At 44.6% G+C, this 24,868-nt stretch overlaps 4 protein-coding genes across 13 annotated transcripts in view; 2 read left to right on the top strand and 2 right to left on the bottom strand.

Moving 5' to 3' along the window:
* MACO1 (macoilin 1) overlaps nucleotides 1-506 on the bottom strand; it is a 30,993-nt gene extending 30,487 nt beyond the window's left edge. The window contains exon 1 of the mRNA XM_054223615.1: nucleotides 181-506. Within this exon, the coding sequence (XP_054079590.1) occupies nucleotides 181-260 (80 nt within the window). The 5' untranslated portion in view covers nucleotides 261-506. The remainder of the gene's footprint in view (nucleotides 1-180) is intronic.
* Nucleotides 507-1,424: 918 nt separating this feature from the next.
* On the top strand, nucleotides 1,425-13,034 carry RHCE (Rh blood group CcEe antigens). Of its 5 annotated transcripts, none has more exons than XM_054223361.1 (13): nucleotides 1,425-1,843; nucleotides 2,261-2,410; nucleotides 3,562-3,636; nucleotides 3,863-4,006; nucleotides 5,234-5,420; nucleotides 5,648-5,798; nucleotides 6,256-6,397; nucleotides 9,069-9,229; nucleotides 9,531-9,668; nucleotides 9,906-9,995; nucleotides 10,942-11,021; nucleotides 12,161-12,234; nucleotides 12,860-12,996. In XM_054223361.1, the coding sequence occupies exons 4-12, from the start codon at nucleotides 3,874-3,876 to the stop codon at nucleotides 12,213-12,215; spliced, it is 1,137 nt and encodes a 378-aa protein (XP_054079336.1). In that variant the 5' UTR covers nucleotides 1,425-1,843; nucleotides 2,261-2,410; nucleotides 3,562-3,636; nucleotides 3,863-3,873; the 3' UTR covers nucleotides 12,216-12,234; nucleotides 12,860-12,996. The 5 variants fall into 5 exon arrangements, with proteins under 5 accessions (XP_054079336.1, XP_054079335.1, XP_054079333.1 ...); XM_054223360.1 differs by having other exon boundaries at nucleotides 1,427-1,805; nucleotides 9,906-10,036; nucleotides 12,860-13,034; XM_054223358.1 differs by having other exon boundaries at nucleotides 1,427-1,843; nucleotides 9,906-10,036; nucleotides 12,860-13,034.
* Nucleotides 13,035-14,591: 1,557 nt separating this feature from the next.
* TMEM50A (transmembrane protein 50A) lies at nucleotides 14,592-18,695 on the bottom strand. Of its 4 annotated transcripts, none has more exons than XM_054223364.1 (7): nucleotides 18,573-18,691; nucleotides 17,984-18,087; nucleotides 17,463-17,575; nucleotides 16,993-17,060; nucleotides 16,700-16,792; nucleotides 15,347-15,407; nucleotides 14,592-15,060 (listed from the first exon to the last, which is right to left on the bottom strand). In XM_054223364.1, exons 2-7 carry the CDS (start codon nucleotides 18,074-18,076, stop codon nucleotides 15,015-15,017), a joined length of 474 nt encoding a protein of 157 aa, XP_054079339.1. In that variant the 5' UTR covers nucleotides 18,077-18,087; nucleotides 18,573-18,691; the 3' UTR covers nucleotides 14,592-15,014. The 4 variants fall into 4 exon arrangements, with proteins under 4 accessions (XP_054079339.1, XP_054079340.1, XP_054079342.1 ...); XM_054223365.1 differs by lacking the exon at nucleotides 18,573-18,691 and adding an exon at nucleotides 18,207-18,541; XM_054223367.1 differs by lacking the exon at nucleotides 18,573-18,691 and adding an exon at nucleotides 18,278-18,541.
* A 101-nt stretch (nucleotides 18,696-18,796) lies between these two features.
* On the top strand, nucleotides 18,797-24,138 carry RSRP1 (arginine and serine rich protein 1). Of its 3 annotated transcripts, none has more exons than XR_008469708.1 (6): nucleotides 18,797-19,029; nucleotides 19,230-19,285; nucleotides 20,524-21,147; nucleotides 21,487-21,641; nucleotides 22,456-22,946; nucleotides 23,606-23,730. XR_008469708.1 is itself a non-coding variant. In XM_054223356.1 (6 exons), exons 1-6 carry the CDS (start codon nucleotides 18,941-18,943, stop codon nucleotides 23,789-23,791), a joined length of 1,194 nt encoding a protein of 397 aa, XP_054079331.1. In that variant the 5' UTR covers nucleotides 18,797-18,940; the 3' UTR covers nucleotides 23,792-24,138. The 3 variants fall into 3 exon arrangements, 1 of the variants encoding a protein (XP_054079331.1); XR_008469709.1 differs by having other exon boundaries at nucleotides 21,487-22,210; XM_054223356.1 differs by having other exon boundaries at nucleotides 22,863-22,946; nucleotides 23,606-24,138.
* The last annotated feature ends 730 nt before the right edge of the window (nucleotides 24,139-24,868 follow it).

The raw sequence follows: 24,868 nt of genomic DNA, 5'->3' as shown, positions 1-24,868 counted from the left end.
GGCGGCGCGACCAGGCCGCGGGGCGGGGCAGCGCCTGAGGGGACACAGGCCGCCATGTCGCGGCCCCGCTGACAGGGGAGGGGGGGCGGGGACCCGCTGAGGAGACGGGGGGGTGCGCGGGGACCGGGGCGGCGGCGGCGCGTTCCCCCCCTGTCCCCCCCGCCATTTCCCGCTCGGTACCTGCCGTAGATGCCCTCGGTGATGCGGTTCCGCTTGAGGGGCCGCCGCAGTTTGCTGCAGTCCGCGCTCCGCCGCTTCATCCTCCCGGCCGCCTCCGGTCCGGCCCTGCCCGGCCCGGCCGGCCCCGCCGTGCGCCCCGGCCCCGCGCTGCCCCGGCCCGGCCCCGCTCACGGCAGCACCATCCGCCCCCGCGGGGGGTTCCCTCGCGCGGGGCTTTTTTTTTATAATTTTTGGGGGGTTAATTTTTTTTTTTTTTTCCCCGGGAAACAAAGAAATAAAAATAATTCCTGGTCCGTCCCTCCCCGCCGCGTCCCCCCGCGCAGCCGCCGCGCAACGCCCCACCTTCCCCGGCGCGGCCCAATCAAGCGGCTGATGCTGCCGGAATGACGGCGCGTTCAGCCAATCGGCAGCGGGGAAAGGCAGACGGACGGCCGAGAAGGCCCATCGCTGCATCAGAAAGTTGGTCCCGCCCCACGCTACGGGTTGGCCCGCCCACGGGCTTGATTGACGGCCGCGAGAGCCAGTCAAAGACAAGGATCCGTGAATTGATGGTTTGTGGACCAATCACTGAGCAGGCTTTGTTCTTCTCCCGCCTACTGTCCTTCTGGCTGGCTCCCGCCCCGCTTTGTGATCGACAGCAAGACCGCCCAATAACACAGACAAATAGAAATAAAAGGACAGCTCAGCTATCCATTCGGAAACGGAAGAAGGAGGGCTCAATTTCCTCTGTCACCGTAGCACTCAAGTACCGCCCCTCACGCTTGATTGACAACCTCGCTGACAAATAGGCTACTGGGAAAGGGAAAGCTCAGTCTCAGGGTGCGAAGGCAACAGGAGGCAGCTCGTCGCGCTCTGCGCTTCCCCCACAGCGCGGTCCTGTGGCAATGCCTCGCCGGAGGGTGGCAAAAAAACCCTCGGAGTGACTGACGGACTCTTCCAGCCAATAAAGGACGTATACAACAGAGTGACAAGCGATCGGCCCAATCGCGAGGCAGGAAACGGGGGGAGGCGGGGACACTCGGCCTCTCTTTCCCCGATCGGCCCAAAGACGGACGGTGGCTGGAGATGGGCCAATCAGAGGCCGTGAGGGGAGACGGCCTTCGGCCAATGGAAGGCTAGTCCCTAAGGGAGGCCTGCTGGGAGGGGCGGGTGTTCAGCCAATGGGAGGCGAGGGGCGGGGCGAGGCCGTCCCGCCGCTGCTGCCGCCCGGGGCTGCCTAGTCACGGCCGGGCACCGCCCCCTCCCTGTGTGGCCGCCGGTTCGAGGCCCGAGGCCGCGCTTTGGGCCTCCTCACACGGGGGCCGCTCCGCAGAGCGCCCGCCCCAAGGCCTTTAACCCCCTTTGGACCGTGGAAACCGTGAGGAAACCGATGGTGGCCTCCGAACCTGAGGGGAGGCCGGCCCCGGCCCCACAGCCCGCCCTTTGGCTGACAGGAGGGTGGTGGCAGCCAGGCTAGGCCGCGCCTCTGTGTCATCCCTCGTCTTCTCTGGCCTCGCCCGGGGCTGGGCTGGGTGCCACGGGCCTGCCTCGCCTCTCTGGGGGATAACGGGCCTCCCCGAGCAAGGGTCACGCTGAGCCTGCAGAGTGTGGGTGCGGATATGGCGTTAAAACAGGCGCGGAGGAATGTATGTGAGGCGGCTGGTCCCCATGGCTGTGTCGATGGGTCCCTTTGGCTGGCAGCGGAGCTCTGATTTGAAAGTTATTTTGTATTTCACCTGTTCTGAGATCACTGTCTGTCTGGGAGGGAGTTTAAGCTGGAAATCTGAGTATCAGCACTTAGAGTGTAGCATGTCATCCTGAGGGAAAAACTTGGGTAAATTCCTAGCTTTTGGTGTATTTTCGCTGAGTGTTAATGCCGACAGGGGATTTGGTAACGAGTGTCAGAAGAATTGTGTTCGTTTGACCAGGGCGAAATGGTGGGAAGGGTTCTGGGTCGTTCTTACCCCGAGTACGAGTCCTAAGGGTTTGTCTTGCAGGAAACAGATGAAAGCTAGTTAGATACATTGCATTTATATACCATACAAAGACACTGTGTCAGATAAATCCGTTTCTAAGTTGCTGTTACCTTTCTCTTATCTAGAGAAAATTTACCAGGCGTTCTGGTTCTGGCTGAATTACCCCCATGATCACAGAATTCCCGTGAGAAGGAGCAGAACGTAGGTCTGGCTGAAGTCAGGGCAGCGCTCTGTATGTCTGGGAAAGTCCTTTAAATGTTGTTTCTGAAATGAGGGTAAGGATTCTTAACTTACTGTTTTATTAGGCCTAAGTAAAAGCTGTTAAAGCAATTTGAGAACTGCACGTGAGGAAGGTGCAATTTATCACCACAAATGCAAACCTTTCTCAGATGGCTTGAAAAACGCTATTGTGCCATATGCCTGGGTTTGCGGGAGCAATGTCCTAAAATATAAGCGAACTGGAATTTTTCTGCATTTGTGTTTGTCTGGTACATATTTCTGTCACCAGTAGGTGGCTTTCTACCCATTTGTATGCGCTGTTACCATCTCAAACCCCAGCATGCAACCCAGCACTCAGTTTGAAGTAGCCTTAAAGTAGAAAGTCTGAGCTTTAATTACTGTACTTTAATCTTCTGGACTACCTGAACAAAGAAGGGTTCAGTTTACCAAAAGTAGGGTGAATACTGAGAAGACAGTTATGTTCATATTATGGATTCATAAATTGTCCTCAACAACCATATAATCTTATCTAACAAGTTATGATGTCTGTTCATAGGGATACACTGAACATAGTTAGCTTCCACCGTATAGCCCTGCTCCTGTGCATGAAATGCTCACTCTAATGGCTCCTGCTTTATAAAAAACAATAACAACAAATAAAAAAAGCTTGTGTCTTACTAAAATGCTCTGAACCCATAAGGCCATGGTTACCTCGTAGCCACAATGTGGTAATAGAAGTTGATACACTTCTGGATGAACGTTGGATCTGAATTAAAGAAAGAACCAGGAGGGTGTAGGTCTGTGGTTTCATTCTCAATTAAAAGCCTGCAGCTTCCTGGCCTGGGGATTAACCAAGGTCTTCCAGAGTGTTCACTGTAGCTGTTTCCAGAGCCATGCTCTAAGCAATAGACTAATCTCACAAGTAGCGTGGGAAATGCTGCACCACATCTGTGCATCCAGAGAATCTTGATTCTCTGGCGTTGTGTTGTATTCATCACATATGAGAGGGTTTGTTGTGGGACATGGGCGTAGAGCTATTGCTTAACCAGCCCGAGAATCGCATTGAGAATCTCACAGGACCTTCCCCAACCTTTTCATGAAGAGTCTTGAGTTTAGGAAGGATAAGAGCAATGTAAATAAATAATGATTTTGCATAAACTTCAACACCCTACTTATGAGTCGGTCTTCTTCGTTGCTTGCCGTTTAGCTGATACGCAAGGCTCAACAGCAGCTGAAGTGGTGTGTGGATGGTATCGTGGCGCATTACAGTAGTGACAGCTTGGTACGTCTGCGTTCATGAGTACTTTTTGAGTTCAGTCTATGTCAGTTGCGGTAAGTTTGGGCCCCTGACATGGCACAGATAAGGAACTGTTCCTTGCTGACGTGTCTTGGGCTTTTTATCTCTCTGAGTTTTTATTCCTGCCCCCCCACACCTCCATTTCTATTGGCTTGAGGTTACTGGAGTATTTTTATAGAAAAAAATATTAATGTGTTTGTGTTTAATGTAGTCTAGTGCACGATGTCTTCTAATTACCGCAACTTCCGAAACAACGTGCCATGGCTAATCCTTTTTCTGGAAGCTGTTTTCATCGTCCTCTTTTACTTTTTGTTCTCACATGGTGATGAATCCAGATCAACGGTCTCCTACGCCGGTAAGATTGGCAGCCTTGCTGTGAATGGAAGGGTTAATGTGTGCTTTTGTTTTGCAGTGCAGTAGAGATGGGATTCGGCAATTTTGTGTATTTGTTAGTGAGAAGTAGAATGTTTTACCGCCCTTTTAAATACCCTACCTTGCCATGTATGGTGTGCATTTATTTATATCAAAACAAAGACAGTGAAAGAAGACATAAGTGGTGGTCTGTTCTCTGCTGCCTGTTTGTGGTAATCTTGACTCTTACGAATGTAACAAACTTTTGACGGCAGGCACTGCTCCGTGTTAAGTGCTGAACTCTGTGAGGTCTTGGCATACAAAGATGTTGTGCTAAAAAGTAAGAATTCAGGATGGCAGTATTTTCCATTTGAATGCTTGATGTAAATAAAGGAAGTTAATACAGTGGAATTAAGGGTTTAAATATATTCTGGAGATGTATTTTGTGCATCGATCAAAGCAATGTGTTAGCAGATTATGCTACGGCCATAGTGTGCAATGTATTTACAGTGTTGTGCGAATATGAGCTGATTAATCGTCATGACATTCTTGTATTGCTCTCCCTGTTTTATAGCTCGAAAAATGAGATCTGCTTACTGGCAGTTTGATATTTTCCTGTGCGTAGAGGCCAGCACAACCATACGAGGGTATGACCGTTAGCATGTCCCAGGGGACGCTTCCAGGCCTAGAGATCCAAGAGCTTGTACCTTGAACAGCCTCTGCCTTTTCTGAAATGGGGCTGGTAACCATATTGAACTACTTGTACTGCTATTTCTGTTCCCGTTCCTTCTACCCAGATGAGGACATCATAGGGGTTTCTCTTTGTAACTCATGTCTTCCCTTAATGCCCTCAAGGAATGAATCAGCACTAGTTCGCAGTAACTCTTCCTGAAAAGTCCAACTTAAGCTCTTTAAATTCACCTCAGGAAAAATGAATATCCAAATTCCATTGATTAAATGTACTTCATTGCCATCCTGATTTTTGACCCCTCAACCCCCATCCTATGGCATCCATTCTGATCCCTTTGTAAAATTAAATTCAGCGTCAAGAATATTGTTTTTCTGATTACTTACAAGCTCTGGAATTCTTTACAAGTACTAAATAATAATGGCACCTGAATTTTATCTGAAGTCTACTTAGTTAATTGTGATTTTTTAAATTTATTTTTTAACCAGAAATCCAGTTTGCATTAATAATGTCACTGCTGTCTTGGTCTTTTCTGTCATGCAGCTTTTCAAGATGTCAACCACATGGTAATTTTTGGATTTGGCTTTTTCCTGACATTTCTGAAAAGATATGGGTTTAGCAGCACTGCATTCAACCTCCTGATCGTTGTACTTGGTGTCCAATGCTCTGTGCTGATAGAAAATTTATTTTATTTCCTTCTTGAAATACCACATGAAGATGGTCTGAAAAGGTAATTAGTTCTTGTTAGAATTGGAATAATCTAGAACTGCTGATTGCTGTTTGTGGAGGGTAATGCCCGGTTATGTGAACCTATTTGCAAATTAGCACAGTCGTATTTGCAGGCATTTTATAAGGCTTTGGGGTTTTAAGTACATTTTAACTGTCTGGCATTCTTCCTTTATTGGCGCTGGTGTGGTCCTGGTACAGATTTTTCTTTCTTTCTTTCTTTTATTGCAGAATAACAAAGGCTGCTGTGAGTATAACTGCTGTGGTCATCTCCACTGGAGCTGTTCTTGGGAAGACTAATCCTGTGCAATTAATTCTGATGACAGTTGTGGAGATAATAGTTTTCCATATGAGCAGATGGATCAACAGAATGTACCTGCAGGTACCGTAGTATGATTTCCAGGCACATCGGGGAAAACTTCACTGGGACTCTGGAATATTGCCTTTGGGTGGTTTGTTAGTGCTCTGCTGACAGGAACATCAGTGTGTTTTATCTCATCTCAGTTAGACTGTGGCTATGTTTTCATTAAGAGATGAAGTCTGACTTTGGGACTCTACTTAAGGACATAGGACTCCAAGCCCTGCATACTCTATATGTCAGACCTGCATTTAACGTACAATGTAAACATGCCCCAAACTCTCCGTATATGAATTGTGTGTTTATGAGCTACATTGAACTCAGAGAAGTTAATCTCGCATTAATAACTCGTACATAAACCGAGGGACTGTGAAAATAAATTGTTTATAGGGAGAACACATGAGCAACTGTATCAGGAACTGCACCAAAGGCTTCCTGTGGGATGAAATAAACGACAAACTTGGTTATTCTGTTGATACAGGTTCCAGATGATGTTGGCATGATGCATGTTCACCTGTTTGGAGCTTACTTTGGTCTGGCAGTCTCCTCGTGCTTCCCTGAGCCGTCACCAAGGTCTGAGAAGAATGCGAGTACCCCGAAGTCGGCTTTATTGTCAATGTTGGGTAAGGCATTTGCTTTAACGTCTCAGACAGAAGAAGAGATTGCAGTGAGAACATAAGGAATGTTTCTGGGGGCTGGCTACAGCGCACTGAAGCTTTTGCATCCAAAGCGCAGGTCTGAATGCAGCCGAGCGTAGAAAACTGCTGCTGCTGCTGCCATTTGTGGTTTCTGACAGTGAGGTGGTGAGTCTCAGCGTGTTTCCCACCAGGAATATAAGCTGCTCCTGCAACGGCTGTGGCTTAGTTTGTTTAGGTCAGTCTCAGCACAAAGGCTATGCCAGATTAACCGTTCCCTCTCCCAGCTAAATTGTCCCCTTTGGGCTTGTCTAGGTATATTGGTAAGGGACCTGCGCACCGAAGTTGAGGTCATTACTTGTATTTCAGTAGTGCTCACAGTTCCCAGCTGGAGCTAAGGCTCAGTTTTGTTTTGCAAGGTGCTGTACAGAGATATAAAAAGGCAGTCCCTGCCTAGTAATGTAAATGAAAAGATAAAAGCCTGATGAAGGGTGGGGAATATGGTACAGACAGGCACATGAGAAAGTATCTAAGCGATGATAGACTGACAGTATGGCAATTCCATTTTTTTCTTAAAGAAGCAATTTGGCTTCTTTATGACCATGATTTCTGTTGTGTAACTGCCACGAGCCGACCTAAGATCTTTCTGCAAATGACCACAGAGTCTAATTCTTGGCCAGTCTTCGCCCAGTTGAGGGAAAGAGAAATTTAAATGCTGCTCTTTTGAGTCCCTGCAGTTCTTGCTTTGCTGGAGAATTCGAGATCAGTATTTTAATCTAACTCATCAAGACACTGTTAAGCCTTCATTATAAGTTTAGTGCAGCTTGCTACAACCAAGTGCTTGCTATTTGGAGTAATTATATTGCCATGTCTTGAATAATTCGTGAGGTAGCGTGGGTAGAAAGGAGAAACTGAGCAGGCAAGTTCCTTGTAGATCCTTTTTGCATCCTGCTTTGAGGGCTCTGTGAAGGGTGCTGAGGTCTTCACCTGTATTTGGACTCGGGTCGTGACAGTGTTATTTCCATAGCTGAGCAGATACACATAAGAAAGCCTCAGTGGAATTAGTAGATTTTTTAAATGTTTTTTTTTTTTTATGGCTGACCAACTACTAATCAATGGGAATAAGATTGTATTTGTATGGATCATTCCACCAGTCCTCACTGCTACCATTGGTTTTGAATTGCCAAAATGGCCTCTCCTGTCTGAGAGGCAGGGTTATCGCTGCCTTGGTGCACTGAAAGGGTGAAAATTAGCAATGGAAATTGGATTTCAAGGAGCCAAGATAAACTTGTACAAAAGCAGTAGCTGCCAGGGTTGGTAGAAGCTGGAATTAACCATTGTGCTTTGTCGTGACAATGCCCGTGTCACTTCTTAATTGACTTGAACAAGAACGCTTCCAATTTTACTGTCAGGTGAATTGCACAAGTCTCTGGTAGCTCTGTGGCGTGGAGAACAGAACATTAACTATGGAAGTTGACTGGACAGCAACAAATGACTGAACAAGGCAAAATAAACTGTTGCTTGTTTGTGTTCTCATCTGTACACTTAGAGCTATGCACAACCCCGGGAGCAGAGGCACAGGCTGCAATGTGTAGTCCAGCTTGGCTTAGTGTGAAGCCACCTACTTCCCTCTGCTGGTTGGAATTTGATCACGTATGAAAGGATGTATCCTGCCAGGCACTGAAGTTGTTTTATAGAGGCTGAGATTCCTAAATGCTGACAATTAGGGGCCAGGTCATAGAAGCAGAAGAACCTGTTTTCATTCCTATTGTCAGCGAAGCCTATGTGGTCATGACAGCGTGACACTGCAGTGATCTTACAGGAGGAAAGCGAATTGTTCTGTTGGACCCATATACTAGGGAGTAGCTATCTGGTAGATGACTCTTTTGCAAGTAACAAGAAATGTAAGCTGTGTATAGCTGAGTTGGTGAAGCACGATCACCTCAGCTCAAGCTATTGTTCTTTAGCCCTCCTCCGGAGTAATCCTAGTAGAGGTAGAGGGGATTCTGTTCTGATGGTCCAGTCTTTCCTTTTTCTCTTCAAACCCTGCCAGGAGGCAAGACAACCAGTACTAGTTGTACTGTCAGCCAAGGTAAAAGACAATCCAAAGTGTGCTTTGGTGGGGTTTTTTTATAGTGTTTTGTACCATGTGAGCTGTTTTCTCTTCCTCCTTGGCTTGCTTTCATTCTCTCTTGCAGCTGGTTTTGAACAGTTATTCCCCAGTACCATAAAAAAGGAGCAGAAATTTTGGCCAAGGAGCAAGCCCTTGGTGCCTGTGCAGAACAGGCAGGATGCTGATTGTTGGAAATAAACAGTGGAGTTGTTCCCACTTGTATCTGAACCTGTGTTTAAGGGAACAATAGATAGGACACAGCTGATGTTAGAGGTGTTCTTGAAAAGAGCATCCTACCTTCAGCTCTGTGAAGGATGAGGCAGATGTTGCTAGAGCTGTGCTTGACACTGCAGTGCTATGTTTCTGGGAAGGTGTTGGCACAGCAGGTAATTCTCAGGGCTATCTGCACTGAGATGTTATCCTTTATTTAGAGTGTGGGAGTTATAGTGAATGCAAAATGTGGGCTGGAGCCCTCCAGAGGCAGCTGGTGATGGATTCACTGCGTTCTAGAGAAGGTAATGATCGTTGCCTGTCTTTGTCTCCAAGGCACTCTCTTTCTCTGGGTGTTCTGGCCAAGCTTCAATTCTGTACTGTCTGAGGACAAAAAATGGGAAGTAACCTACAACACCTACTTTGCCCTTGCTGTGAGCGCTGTGACTGCCTTCACGTTCTCTGCTATGACCACAAAGGATGGAAAATTCAGAATGGTAAGACATCAGAGAAAATCACTGCATATATTTTTGTTACTCTCAATAATGCACTGAAAGTATAATAGCTATTAAGCAAAAGCAAGTCCAGGTTTTCAGCCTTACAGTCATCATTAGCCTCACAAGCTGAAGCTGTAACTTAGAAATTATGTTCTTAGATTGTAATTTACAGTATACAGAAGCCCAGATTCACCCTAAAGAGATCTCACTTGCATGAGAATAGCAATCTATGATATTGGGCTGCTATAAGACAAGTGATGACTGAATTCTGACTCCATGGTTTTGTCGTCCTATTTTACAGGCTCACATCCACAGTGCAGTACTAGCCGGTGGGGTCGCTGTTGGTTACGCAGCAAACAGAATCCGGTATCCTTGGATCGCGATGATTTTGGGTCTGCTTGCCAGCGTGATAACTGTATTGGGATCTTACTGCTTACAGGTAGTACTCAAAATCTGAAATTGTTTTTGTATAAGCTGTACAAACTTCTTCAATGTAGGATACCTCAAGGGAAACCTCTCTTTCAAAGGGATTAAACCTCGGAAACCTGAAGTCTTTTGAGCGGAATGCAGGATTGCAGCTTGCAAGACCAAAGTTCATTTTCTCTGTCTGTGATAGACAGCACGCTGTTATCAGCTTGTGTTTCTGTGTATCAATAAAACCTTTTCTTCTTCCCAGAGATGCCTGAATCCTGCTCTCGAGATTCATGATTCCTCTGGAGTTCATTTCACTTTTGGCTTCCCTGCTGTCCTTGGAGCTCTTGCCCAGGTCGTGCTCTTAGTAGCAGAAAATGGGACTTTTTTAACAAGGTGCATAAATTCTTGCTATTAAGTAATAAGTAATGATTATTGTAGTATGCCTTGAGAAGAGTTCTCATACATACAGAACACCTGAACAGCACCACAGGTAAATCTTTTTATACTAGATAACCTAAGATAATCTCTGAAATCCCAAAAAGTCAGTAAAGAAGACTTTCAGAGTTGAGCAGACTTTGGATCAAAACTTCAATATTAGCTTTTGGTCCTGTTTTCTGTCTTTCTTTTTATTTGATATTAAATACAGCGGACATAGGAGATGAAGGCTGGGGATGTGCATCCTTCCGAGACTTAGTTTGGCTTTTGTGATGTGGTTTGGGGAGCTTTGTGTGCTAATACAGGGAGGGCAGAAAGCAGCGTTTCTCTTCGAATGAGGCTTTAACTCTGAGTCAGGGGCAAGAATGCCGGTTTGGACTGAAGCCAGTCTGGACACTGAACTGGAAAATATACTTGGGGAGATACATCGAAAAGCTGAAAGGCTCGGGTAAGGTTATTCTCTATAGGTTGTTTTGATCTGGCACTGGCATCTCATTTTTGCGAATCAAGCTCGTGTCCTGTCATACGAAGTTGTCTGATTTCTCTCAGTTTAGGCAGGGATGAATCACAGTGCAGTATAAGGGCCTTGCACTTCTCGTCGTGTTCTTATTGAAACAAACAAATTTAATGAAGTTTTGGTACCACAATGATGGTGTCTAAGGGCAAAAGATGTCCTCTGAAGTCTGTACTAGGCTTCTGATAGGATCTCTTAAAACATCTAACCACAGCTGCAGAGAGGTTTGAGAATAACGGAATTTTTGAGAGAGGTTTTCACGTAAAATGCCGTGTAGATACAGATTCATTCACAGTCTTAATGCTAAATTCAGCAACTTTAAAGGTGAAACACCTGTTTTGCTTTTCAGTCTGGGTTATTCGGTCATGTTTCACATCGGTGCCTTCTGCGTGACCATCAGCATGGCCTTGATAACGGGTCTTATTACAGGTCAGTATTAAAAACCACATTTCGGTAATATCTTCCTCATTTCCTCAGGGCAAGGGGTATGTCATCATATTACACCCGCCATCATGTCACTGCGACCCTTTGCAGAAAGAGGGGCTCTGGTTTAACTGGGGCTCTGAAGTGTGTCTCTATGGGTAAATTATTTGTAGAAGTCATCATGGGAAACAGGAGCGCCAGGGACCCTTCAGAGCCAGTCTTTTGAAGAAGAGATGTATCCAACGTAAATAACCCAGTAGCACCATTCTTTCAGCGGTGAAGTTTATTTTAACAGAGGCTTAACAGCTGCCTTCAAATTTCAGTCAGGAGATGTGTGAGGATGGAAAATATTTTCACATTTGGGTAATGTCTTAGTGACAGAAAAATGCTATCGAGAGCTTGTCACTTTTTAGGCCCGTTGGAACAAATCTGCAACGTTTCAGTAACATCAGTAGCTCGCTTGCATCAGCCGAGCACGAGGCCTTTGATCGCTGGTGGTTTGGGATCATCGGGGCTCATGTGTTTCCCATGTGACATTCTGGTTTGTGGCAGCTGCTGGTTTTCTATAGCTGTTAATTCTGTCTTGAATAAAAGATAAAAGGCAGACAAAAATTGCTGTGAAATACACTCTAAAATGATTTTTTTTTGCACTTTAATTGATCTGAAACCTTTGCATTACCTTAAGCGCAATTAAGAAACTGAGGCAATCAAGCAGATTTTTAAAAAACATTCAGCTAAAATAATCAAACATTCAGTATTTAACCAATTGTTTAAAAATCCAGGTGTTTCCATCTGAAGTCCCAAGCTAACAGTGCTGATAAGCCCGAGTGCTTTAAACACACAGGCGTTTTTCATGCAAGACGTCAGTAATTTTTGATGTCTTTTTAGAATCCGGCAGGCTGTTTGATGGGGTTTTACCTAGAGTAATTCATTTGTAATAACACAAGCCTTGATCCTGGCAAGCTTCTCTTTGCTTTTAAGGTCAGCTTGAGTCGAGGGGCTCTGCTGAAGCATTTAGTTCTGAATTTGTATTTTGATCTACGTTACGTGTGGACGCGTGTTACTGAGAAACCTCCGGTTACACACAGTCTTCCCCTTTCCCTGATGTATATATTTATGTTGGATATCTGTGTTTTTACAAATAGGTTTAATCTTAAACCTCAAACTGTTCAAGACCACCCCTGTAACAAAGTACTTTGAAGACCAGTTTTATTGGGAGGTGAGTTTCAGTGTAAAATTAACTGTGTGGGAGTATATATATAGCACCTTGTTGACCTCAATGAAGAACTCTAGGTATTTGAATTTAAAACAAAAAGTGGCTAATTCCATTTCACGGAACATTTTAGATACCCCGTTTGAAATGCACAAACTGTTCCCACGGTTGATTCAGAGCCTGAACATTACAAATGTGTGTCGTGTTCAGCGAGGATTGTCAGCGCTGTTGGTGGGGCTGAATCTGGGGCTAAATCTGAAATGGTGGTGTTTGTTGAAACGCATAGTTTTAGGTGCTCAGACACGCTCTGGGCCTGCCAGCCCTGGCCTCCGGGCTTCGTACGCAGCCCCTGAGGAGACTTGAGCAGCGTCTAAGAGAGGGATTTTTAGAAGCCAGGGAGTGGAATGAAAGATGCTTTTTATGGCCGTGGTGGGTACAGAGTGGCTGCACAGTCTGGTGCACAAACACCGGCCTTGGGCACCTCTAGCTGCCGAGTGTGATGCTGTATCTGAATTACCGAAAAAATAAATGGATAAAAATAAGCTTCTAATAAGGTTTTTCATTGCCATTTTTGTGTGTGTGATGATTTGATGCATAAAATGTTCTGATACAAGAATGTTTGTCTTCACAGTTTCCCCATTTGGCCGTCGGATTTTGAGTGGAGGATCCCAGATGACAGATGTGACCAAGATAAGCTTTTCCCGTTTGCCACTAGAGAAAACGAACAGCTGTGATGGGTTGAAAGAGCACTTAAAGGTCAATTCTCAGGCTCCAAAAAAGCCAACCCAATGGACACTCACAAAATTAGTAATGAACTGTTTTAGTTATTCTTGAAAGATACAGCGTATAAATTCACAGCTGCAAACTTAGAATGAATTTAGCTTTTCTGCTCTCATGGGCTTACCTTACGTACTTTTTTTGTAGGATATGTGCAAAGAAGTTGGCTGCATTCATTGCTGTAATGGCTTATCAATCAAAATGCTTGGAAACTTTAAACTATTTCTAGCTCCCAAGTTTAAAAGCCGAAATATGTATTTTGAAGTATAATTCTTCAAGGAGTACATACTCATTGGTATCTAGCGAAGCATTAAAGTACTTGTTTTTAAGCTAAATTAATCCTGTTGAAGGCCTTGTTAAGCAAGGATTTTATGAGTGAGCTGGATCAGGGCCAGAACTCCGCATCTCGCCAGACTGAACTCTCTTGAGTTATCCGACTGTTTAAAGAAAAATCTGTAATTATTTGGCTCGGGCCCGCTATTTGGATGTTTGAAATTGTTCTGCTTGTGAATGGTGCCCCTGAAATCAGTGATGTTACTCGTCTGTATTTGGCAGCAAACCTCAGCCCAGCCTGGCCGCACAGTTGAGCTGTTTTACTCAGAGGTGGGAACTGATGGGGCAGAGGATTCTCTGCAAACAAACCCTTGTTTTTAAATGGATTGTGATCCGCAGCATTTCTTGTTTTCAAAATAGTTGATAAAAACCTCTTTCAAAAATGCTTACATAATAAAAAAGTTGAAATTTGATTGTTTTTATTTATTCAGCACACTAGCTTAAAAATGAAGTAATGAGGAAAGATGTCACATTGAAGACAACGCGTGAATTGTTTGATGTTTGCTGCAGTGATGCACGCTGACCTCAATTTGTTCAGCAGGGATGCGGCAAAGTGGATCACTGCGAAGTGTGAGACAGGTTTCAAGTAATGAAAAATTACTTGCAGAGGAAAGGTCAGTTATTCTTCTTTCCAGGTCGCAGACTAGCCAGCGATCGGCTGAGTTCATCCACCAGCTGCCAGGGATGTTCAAGATGCACATTCACACTTTTGCGTTATCTCCCAGTTAACACGTACTGCCTCTATAATAGGCTCAATTTGTGTTCTCCACTTTAACTTTCCAGCAACTAACCCGAAACTTCTGCACCACAAATGACTTCTGCTGTTTTCTCACAGGAGTGCTTTTAAGGAATAGTTTTGTATTCCCTCCCTTTTCCCCACGTCTCTTATCACTGATTTTTTTGAGCAACAAGCTTAGGTGAACGTATAGGAAAGGGCAGATAACAGAAGAGCTATCTGAAGCGACCAGAATTTTCCCTGGTAGTGGCTGTTCCCTCTTCCTGGAGACATAACTCCGATCTGAAGAGTCTCTTCCTTTGTTTTACAGCAGTTAGAAAAGAAAGCTTTGTGGATGAGTTCCTTCCCTCTAGAGCCACTATGCAATTTGTACTTGTGCCTCTACAATGTCATCCACGGCACCAGCAAGTTGTTACTCATTATTGCCATAGAATAAATTAAATATTCAGGGAGGGGGAAAAAACATCCCAAAGCAGCATTGCTCTGTATTATGCAAGAAAAGCCACACACCAATAAGTTTTGAAATTGAAGAAATGGTTATATTGTCCAGATATAGGAAATATTTAATAAATATATGTTAAAAAGTTGGTTTAAAGCATTTTTAGTAAGTCTTGGATTGTAAATACCATCATAGAAACAGCTGGTTAAATACATCCATTTTCCACTACACTACTTGTAGCAAACATCGTATCATAAAAGTGACTTCCATTGTTACTTGTAGCAATTGCACATTTGTCAAAAACATGACAACATTTAAATCAACGTACAAGAGTAAAAAAATTAAACAGAATAGAACCGGAATTTTTAGTGCTATGATTGAAGTTTGCCTTGTTTCATCTTTAGACACAATTGAAGGTCACTGTTTACAAAACGCTTTTACAAAATCTTGGGACTGTGCAGTTAAAAACCCAGCATGGCCAACGCGCTTCCACAGGCGTGTTCATTGCCACAAATCTTCCGTGCGACCAAATTTGAAGACCAGTCCTCTGTTTAAAAGAGAATAAAGGGACATGAGTACATAAGAGAGCAAATCAAATACCTAGGATTTTAAATACGGGATTTCAGGGAGCAAGTTGTAGCATTTATAAATCCAATTCCTGGTTCTGCAACGAAACCTATGCAGAGAAATCCCAGAAATCTACTGCCTTTCCCAGCAGTTTATTCCCTTTTGCCTAGTTAAAAAACAGGGCTTAAGAAAAAACAGATTACTGCAAGTTTCAGTTTTAATCATTTTAAACCAATTAGATAATAAATAGAGGAAGATAGTCTTACCCAAAAAAGATGAATGCATTCTGGAAAAACACAGCTATTCCTGGGTATACTACTGGTTTTTCTAAACAAAGAAAGAATCTCCGTGAATTTCTGAAAAGTGATTTTCAAGAATATCCCATCTCTGACATTTCAGAAACAGGAAGCTGCGCTACATTAGCAAGGATAACCAGTCTCGCTTAACGAAGAACTTGTGGAGTCTGTGCCCTGGAAGCAGTGGTAAGGAGCTGCGTTTGACAGAGGGGTCCATTACAACATAGGATTCCTGACCAGGTACAGGGTGTAGTGACAACAAACTCTCTGTGCTGGTGCTACCACATGACAAATCTGCCGCAGCCAGAATGCAGACAGCCCCGTGCAGCTCACAGACCCCTTTCACTCTCTATCAAAATGGTCCCCTCCAATCTCAGTGGCTCAGTGGGGAGACGCAGACGACAAGCATAAGCCTCACCCCACTGGAAACTTAATGCAATGGCTTTTGTGCCCCCTCCTCTCCCAGTCATTTATCTTTCCAAATAAAAGAAGCCTCGCCTGTTCTCTAACCAAAAATGCGCATCTCAAACGCAGTGCTCATAAAGACTGTAATTATCATCACAGGGGACTGCACATCCTGTTTGGAATGCATGTGTGTCTAAGTATATATACCTATAGAGTCATACATAATGACAATATGCAAAATGAGAGTGCACATTAGTGGCACTATTATTCATCTAGGTTTTCACAAAAATCCCCTAGGAATTGAGTAAGGCCAAGGCTGATGAGAATGTAAATTAAACAAAACCACCAATGAGCCCTGCCTGGTGTGAAATTCACTTCAGCTCCAGGTACACGTAGCAACTTTACATTTACTTAAACGCTCTTCCTTCCTTCTCAAAAAGAGACTAATTCCCTGCAGTTTTCATGCCTTTCTCAAGACTTGCCTTCACAAAAAGTGACTGTGGTACATGTTAAGGTATGAATTTAAACGCAATTTGAATTAATTTTTTCCCTTTTGCTAATTTAGCATATAGGCTTTGAGAGCAATTTGCACAAAATCAGTAATTTTTATTCTGGGAATAAGTGTTGACCCAGGGAATTATTCCCATATAACTGCAGCAGTTTAATCATATCAGTACAGTTCCCAGGTGACCAGGGCTTGTGCTTCTAATGAGGCTAGCTGGAAGTTCGTGACTTATAAGTAGATAAAATCCACCCCAATAACAGTAGATAGTGTGGAACAGTGGTGCGCAGGAAACCAAAATATTAAAACTGGTCTTGCCTAGAAACTATGCAAGAGTAAGTTCCAGAATTCAATAGTCTTTTAAAATACTTAAACTTTCAAGAACAGATCAGGCCACATTCCATGCTGTATCTTACCTTTAACAACATAGCCTCCAAAAAGGATCCACATGGAAGCAATCAGAGATCCAAAAGCCATCATAAACCCAATGAACAGCCAGATCCGAGCACCTTGAAAAGACATAGGAATGTTTTGTGTCCGAGTACAGACATGTGTGACTTACTTTCAGCATGCTTTTTGTTTCGGAGCACCTTCTGTCACACACCACAGCTTTGCACAGACACACGATGGGCACACTGGTTCTTACAACTCTTCCAAGACTTCACGGCTGCACAGATCTGTCGCTACCCCACAGCCCACCCTGCCGTACCTGTTTGGCCCAGACAGCCTTCACTGTAACTGTCCCCCCGCACTTGTCCATTAGACACCGCATTGATCCTGTACAAGCAAAACAGGGTAAAACTGGGTAAATGCAGGCAAAGCAAGAACTAAGTGTTTACAAAACAAGAGAAGGAACTTCTCAGAAACCTATATAAAAAGGATGATGTTGTATTTCTTGCATTTTCTAGCATTTTTTTTTTAAGAAAGGTGACAAGACTAACACTTAAAAAGCATTTCTCCAAAGATGAATATGACTTGGACCAGTATAACACAATTTTTTTAAAAAATGGTTCCTTACTATAAATATCAACAAATATAAGAAAGATATTAGAGATACTCAGATCGTAACTTGATTTGTTATTCTTAATTATGTTTCCATTTAAAGACTATGCATTCTTTTATTAATTGTGTAAAATAAGTTCTAGGAGTATGTAGCTCTGATCAAGAAATCACACTTACATTAGGAATGCAATAGTGGCTATAACCCCACAAGCATGGTAGGAATGGTTGAAATCTTCCACTTTTGGGTATTTTACAGCTGCATCTATGATTATCCACCAACCTGTAAAAAACTATTAAAAAAGAAGAAAGAGCACAATAGCTTAAAATATGGATGCGAGCCTTTTAATACTATATAAGATTGCTCTAGAAAAAAAAGTTAATATATGAAATCATTCTTATGGTCTCCAACACAGTCAACTGATAACATAACTAGTTTTGCCACCAACTTAGGAACAAGGTTAAATACAAAGCCAGAGATTTACTGACTCCAACAGTTATCACACGGGTAGAAGCTGTGAAACCTAAGTAACACGTGGTTGCAAGCACCCAGCACAGATTTTGTCGTTAACTCTGCTGCTACATACAATGATGATTCCCTGTTCTTCTTTTTGCTTCCAAATGACTAATAATTTTTAGCTCATCGACAGCTGACAACATCTAAAAAGCCCGAAAGCAGTGTTAAGAGAAGCTGTACGTACCAGCACTCCCGCAGCAACAGAAGCGATCGTGTTTCGTTTCTCTCCCCAGTCAACACACTCCGAGCACCTCAAGCTCTCAAGAAAACCTGACATTTTTCAGCGCTCTGAAGACACAGAGAAGAAAAAAGGACATTTCTTTCCAAGAGGAAACCCATCATGCATCGAGGGCTGGCAGACAGCAAGGCGCATCGTGCCAGGCCGCTTAAAACTGCAACAAGACTACCTGAAAATCCCACAGCCAGGGTCCCTTCCTGAGGGACGAACAGCTGACAGAGCCTGCCCACCGACACCCACCCGGGACACGTCTGGCGAGGCGCCGGCCTCGGAGCTGAGGCCAAGACAGCTCCGGCCCCGGAGCTGAGGTGAAGACAGACAGCTCCGGCCTCACAGCTGAAGCGAAGGCACCGCCGGCCTCACAGCTCCGAGCTCTCAGAGGGGGCCCCGTCGCCCTCCCGCGCCCCAGGCCGGACACATCCGCCGGGGCTACGGCCATCTGGGAGGGGGAGAAGGCGTCGGCCGAGCCTCCCGTCCCGCCCGGGGAGCTCCACGAGCTCCACCATCCCCGCCCCCCCGCGCCCGCCGCGTTTACCTGAGGGCGGGGAGGGACCGTTGGCCGGCGGCTCACCGGCGCGCGCAGCAGCCCCAGCCCAGCCGCCCTGCGCTGCGCACGCGCCGCGCCCCGAGACGGGGCGGCCCAAACAGCTCCTTCTGCGCATGTGCCGCGGTGCCGGGGGCCGAGGGGGGCGGTGGCTGCCAGCGCGCACGCGCGGGAAAGGCGCCGGCCCTCTGCGCACGCGCATTGGGTGCCGTTACGTAAGGGGAGGGGGGTTCTGGAAGGTTCTGGGCTGCCCTCAGTCGCTGCTGAGGGGCGGTAGCGGGTGGCGGCTGCGAGCGCTGTGTTCTGCCGGGGCTCAGTTGCGGCTTGTTTCCCGGGTGGAAGGAGCCTGGCCGGTCGCTATGGGGGTGACTCACGAAGCGGGGCTGTCTCCTCAGGCGTCGCCGGTGGAGCAGGAGCCGTGCGGGGGAAGCCCGACTGGCTGGCGGCGGTGAGTCGGTGGGGCACGGCGGGAGCAGCTCCTTGCGGCTGCTGGCTTGGGCTGGGGTGTGCTCACAAAAAGCGGTTCTTCGGGGCGGAGGCAGGGGGGAGGCTGTTATTTGGCTTTATTTGGCGTGCTGGGGGGCCGCCGTTGCGGGCTGATGGCGGGGTGGGGGACACGCATTATTCACGGCTTTTTTTTATTTACAGAAACGATTTGGTCTCTCACGGGAACCGGCACCGGGGGTGCCCGGCGGCTCCGAGCGGTAAGTGCCTGTAAGCGGTCTCTGAGGCGAATTCAGCCCCGTAACGCCTGGGCGGGAGGGGAGCGCGGTCTCTCCGCCGCTCTCCCGGTGGCGGCCGGTTGTGTGAGAATAACGGGAGGTGTGCCCGATGTGTCGTAAACGCCGGTGTCTTGTTAACTTAACGATGGGAGGTGGGGTGGCGTTTCAGATCGGAATTAATCGGTTGTTTCGTCGTAGCTGCGCCCTGTATAGTGTGCGTGCCCTTGGCCCTCGTTTAGAGGTGAAGTAGTGAAACTTTAGCTTTAGTAGCAGCAAGGGGAATGTTGCTTACAAACTCGTGTAGAACCTAGTACCCCGGATCGATTTCAGTAAGGTTGTAAGTTTTACTTGGTTTACAACGATGGAAACTTTGTGATGAAGCAAGCTTCCTTAAACTGCAAAGTGGTGACATAATGCAGGGTTTAAGCAACGCAGATAAGATAGTTACACCCTAGAATACAGTAACCTTTGTAGATATAAAATGGCTGCCACTAGCAAGGGACAGCCATTTTAATTATTAATATGTAACCTTAACATGTATTACACCCTCTACGAGTCATATCCAGTGAAACATTAGCTGTATTTTTTGCTAGTTATGTAGAATGTTTTTAAAAGCAGCTTGGTGCCTGCTCTGCTGGTGTGTGTGGAGTTCTGTGCAGGTTGTTTTTTAATGTGATACAGTCAAGGAAGTGGCTGCTTTGTATCTTGAAGGTACTTTTCTTTTTTCCTGTCGGAGGAAAACAGTTGAAACTTAACCTCCCTAGAACTGCAGGAGAAAATCATTCAGTTCATACTGATCTGGAAGGCAAATGGTTATTTTTGCATTGTAGATGCAATAGACTGCATTTAGAATAGACTGAAGATAAAATACCTTGAAAATTCTGTTAGGAGGAATAAAAGATGTTAACTCACATCCTTTTCACAAAGGTGTGTGCCTACCTAGCAAATGAAATGTATTAAACATTAAACTCCACAAACAAACCTCTTTTCAAAATTCCACATAGAACTACTCATGGTTTAAACTGAAGCCTTTTTTTATTCCACATAGAAGACTGGCTACAGGAGAGGAAGTGACAAAACTTAAAAATGTCATGTGCAAAATATGCTGATAAACTGGATGAGAATTGTTGGTGTGCTTAATTATCCTTGAACTCTTTGCCTGTGTATCATAACTGTTGTTGCTGTATAGATGATTAGCTTCCCCTTCCTCACCACAACAGGAACAGAGACTGGGTATCAGAGAACAACAATAAAAACAGAAACAGCTTCTGAAAGTGCTTGCGTGGAGAAAACGGTGGTTACAAAAACTGATGATATGACAGGCTTCATGGATGACTTAACCCTCAGCTCACCGAAGAAAAGGGAGTCGTCTTTGAGATCCAAGAGAAGTTGTGATAGGTCATCAACAAGGTCATCTAGCAGATCTTCTTGCAGTTCACAGTCCAGTTCCAGTAGTTCCTCTTCAGCTTCCTCCAGGAGTTGGAGCCGGTCCAGATCAAGGTCATGGACAAGAAGAAACAGTTCCCGAAGGTACAGAAGATACTCTCGTTCATATTCCAGAAGCCGGTCGAGATCACGTGGCTACAGGAGGTACCGAGGAAGGTACCATGTCAGGCACTACAGGAGGTACCACCGCTCTCCTCCAAGATACAGATCACGCAGCAGGTCATGGTCTCGTGGAAGATCGTATTACAGAAGGTCCTATTCGAGAAGCAGATCACGTTCAAGAGGCCGAAGATACTATGGATTTGGGCGAACAATATATCCCGAGGCTTACAGGAGCTGGAGAAGCAGGTCACGAACAAGATCTCGGAGCAGATCACCCCTCCATTTGAGTGAAAAGGGTACTTTTTTTTTTAAGACTTTAAGAACCTCAAAATGTACAACTTATTTTAAGCAGTCGAATTCTCATTTGTTTACTTGCTTTATAGACTGTAACTAGTAGTGGCAGTGTGGAAGGAAATTCTGCATGGTTATAAAAATGTATTTAAAAAAAAATAGTAGTTCAGAGCATGTTCTTTGCACTTGAGCTGAAGCTAAATCTTCAGTTCTGATGGAAATTCATCACAGTTGATGCTTACATAGGTCTAGTAATAGTAAACCTGCAGTTTTTGGGCTTGCATGGGTAGGTATGTGTTGATTTAAACATAAGAGAATTACATTACTCTTTTTTCCTCTTGTAGACAAGAGGGAACTCCTGGAAATTGCGAAAGCCAATGCTGCAAAAGCGCTGGGAACAGATAACGTAGTCTTGCCAGCAAGCTTGAAGATCCTTACTCCTTCCAAAGAGATAAAAAATGAAAAACAAGAACATGAGGATCCTGGAGAGTCAGCTGAGGTAAGTATGAACTGGAGTATTCTCAATGAAAAGGTAAACACTTATTAAAATTTGTCTCTTGCATGGATGTGTCATAGTCTTTAACTGTGGAGTCAGTGATTATGAATTCAAGCCCTTGAACAAAAACATCAGATTTGCCAGAGAGTTTAAAAACTACTCCAAAAATCAGTGTAGACTTTGCTTTAAGCTGTAAGGACTATGGACTCCTAAGAGGTGGCTAAGCCACTGAGTGCCTGCAGGCTTTCCAGTAGTGATAGGTTGGGAAGGAGAGGTGAATTTACTTTGTTCTTTTGAGTTGTTCTTCTAATAAGGTACTGCCCATTAATGAGACTAGTTTATGTGGTTTTGGCCTAAAACAAGGAGTCTCCTTAACAAACCTAGTGAATGTTGTGGTGATTTTTTTTTAAAGGTTAAATCTTTCAACCCTTTGAACTGTTAAAAGCTTTTCATGTGCAACAAACTGTTTCCCAGAAGTTACATACCCAAGCACACAATGCATTTTACATACTTTATTTCTGTCTTATAGAAATCATGACTATGGTTCCAGACATGATGAAGAAAATCTGTTGGTAATTAAGGGACTTGTGGGCTGTAGCTGCTGTGAATTTAAGGGAGGGAGAAACTTGAGCAGCTTAAAACTGAATTTTAGTTTGACTCTGTTGTTATAGCGTGTTAACCTGATTCATGGTAAATACAAAGCTGCAATAACTGTTACATCGATCAGATACTGCTATTTCAAATGGAAGTAAATTTACTAAGGGTTTTAGACAAATGGTACAGGCATCCCTTTCATAATATATGCAATATATTCCAGATGTTGAGAGAGTACAGAAGAAGAGGCCTGCATCACTTGCAGATAAGTTTATTGTCATTATCCAAAGCTCTGCAGGATGGATATGCAAAACTTAATGCAACTTAACTCCACCACTACATGTCGTTGTATGGCAGTCCATGCTCTGAACCGTTTGAATCCTTTCTGAAACTGTAACTGGGGCATGGATATCAGGTCACATGTGAATTGGCACAATGACATTGGTAACAATACTGAATGCTTTTCAAATTGAGTTCCACATTAATCTGTTAGCATATTTAGTAGCTTACAGCTACTTTTGATGTAAATAACTGAATCAGCTCTACCAGAAAGTTCATACTCTGTAGTAATTGCCTTAACTCACATGGAATACTGTATCCTCCCACTGAAGCTGTTGTGCTCTTCTCTAGCAACCCAGAAGACTTGCAGAAGACATGACCAAAAGTGGGATGGAGAGAGCAACCATACAGAGAAGCATTTCTTTCAGTCCTAATGTAAGTGTGACTTCCCAAGATGGAATTCCAGTACTTCGCACCCCCTGGTGTTAGGCTTTTCCCAGTGTTGGTTGCCAATAGGGTACAGTGTTCAGCCATCCCCAGGAAAGCAGGGCTCCATCATGTGCAGTGATGACTTGGGAAGGCAAAATGCCATAATTCCAAATGTCCCCTCCTTCCTTCATTGTCCAGCTTTATATGAGCGTGATGTCTCACGGTGTGGAATATCCCTTTGGTCGGTTGGGGTCAGCTGTCCCGGCTGTGTCACTCCCAGCTTCTCGGGTGCCTGGTTGGCTGGCCAATATGAGAAGCTGAAAAGTCCTCGACTGTTCAGCAACAACTAAAATATTAGTGTGTTATCAACATAATTCTCATCCAAAATCCAAACCACAGCAGTGTACCAGCTGCTAGTAAGAAAATTAACTCTGTCCCAGGTGAAACCAGGACAGTGGCTTGCCCCAGGAGTGGAGTGCTGCAAGTTTCATGTTTAGATACATTTTAATAATGCAGAACTAAGAAAAAAGCAACTTCACAGAATCCTGTGTCAACACAGTGTATGAAAACATTTGTCTTATCAGCACAGATAAACCCCTTAAAGTTGACAAGTCTTAGTATGTTCCTTTTCATTCTAGCATTTTAAAGGCAACTTCTTTTTCCAGAATACAATGGCAAAACCAGTACTGCAGAAGCCAGTGAGCCATGTTGTTAAAGAACCTGCGATTTCTCCTGGAAGAGAAGAGGACAAAAAGGGAAGCCCCTATGGGCAATGGGTTCCTGTCAAGAAGGAGGAGAAGAAAACATTTTTAAACTTCTCACCCAAAAGTGCACTGTTCCGGGCACGCTAGCCATTTTTTTTTCTCGCTGTCTCATGACTGCAGCATTATGCATATGTCAGTAGTGAGATCTGACATTTTCTGATCAGGTTGAAGACTTGTTAATACTGAGTATTTATTTTGAGATCTTGATTTTTGGAATCTTAGGTTTCTCTTTCAGATGTAGAGCATGGTGATCCAGAAGCCGCAGATGGGAATCTTGTGTATATTTGTAAATATTTTTGTATTGCTTTAATGGACTAGAACTTACAGGTGGGTAACTTTTTCTAAACAATGGTTCGGTAGCTGTTATTTTGAACTCTTGACTTACATTGTGTAACTGTTTACTTCAAGTAAATAAACTTTAGTTTTTCACTGGCCTCTCTGTGTGTCAAGTGTTAGATCTGTGTTTGGTGGTATGCTGACTCTGCTGTACGTGGGTATTTCCAGGTGTAGCTTTTCCTTCCCCTACTGCTATCCGGGAGTGCAGCAGAATGTAACTTCTGTGTTGTTTTGAAAGGAAACCTTTATTCTGGAATTGCTCCTGCTGGGGCTGGTTCAGGGCCTCTGGAGGAACTTCCCCAGATACCCCTCTGCATGTGGAGAGTGTGTCTGGGGTGTAAACCTGACCGCTCTGTGCGAAGCCATTGCCCTGCACCTGAGCGGCTGTCACTTCTGCTGACTCCTAATGCTGAGCTTGACTTGGTGCTGCCTTGTGTTGTGATTTAGGTTGCTTTAAAAACAGCTCGGGAAGCTGGTGGAGGGGGTGTTGTGACACCAAGGGTACAGGTGATGCTGCTTGTAGCTGCAGAATGTAGCAGTACAGTGCGCTCAGCTGCATGGCTGGCACCGACCTTTTGTGAAGAAGAGTATTGCAAGCATGTCAATGTGCTGTTGCGTGCTTTTGGGAGCAGTTAAACTTGTATTTTGTAAAAATAAAATAAACTCACTTGTTGACTCTTCTTGTCTTGAAGCTTCTGTAAGAAATTATGGCAAACAGACTAAGAATTATGTATTTAAGCAACCTGAGGCTAATGCTTGAGATAAACCCTCTTCCTTGCCCCCTTGGTGAGGAACAGCCAGTTTTGCTGCCTGGGGAGGGGACAGCTG

Source organism: Rissa tridactyla, chromosome 18, assembly GCF_028500815.1.
Source record: "Rissa tridactyla isolate bRisTri1 chromosome 18, bRisTri1.patW.cur.20221130, whole genome shotgun sequence".
NCBI classification, from domain to species: Eukaryota; Metazoa; Chordata; class Aves; order Charadriiformes; family Laridae; genus Rissa; species Rissa tridactyla.
The sequence above is the reverse complement of the archived record's forward strand: the minus strand, read 5'-3'. Positions and strand labels throughout refer to the sequence as shown.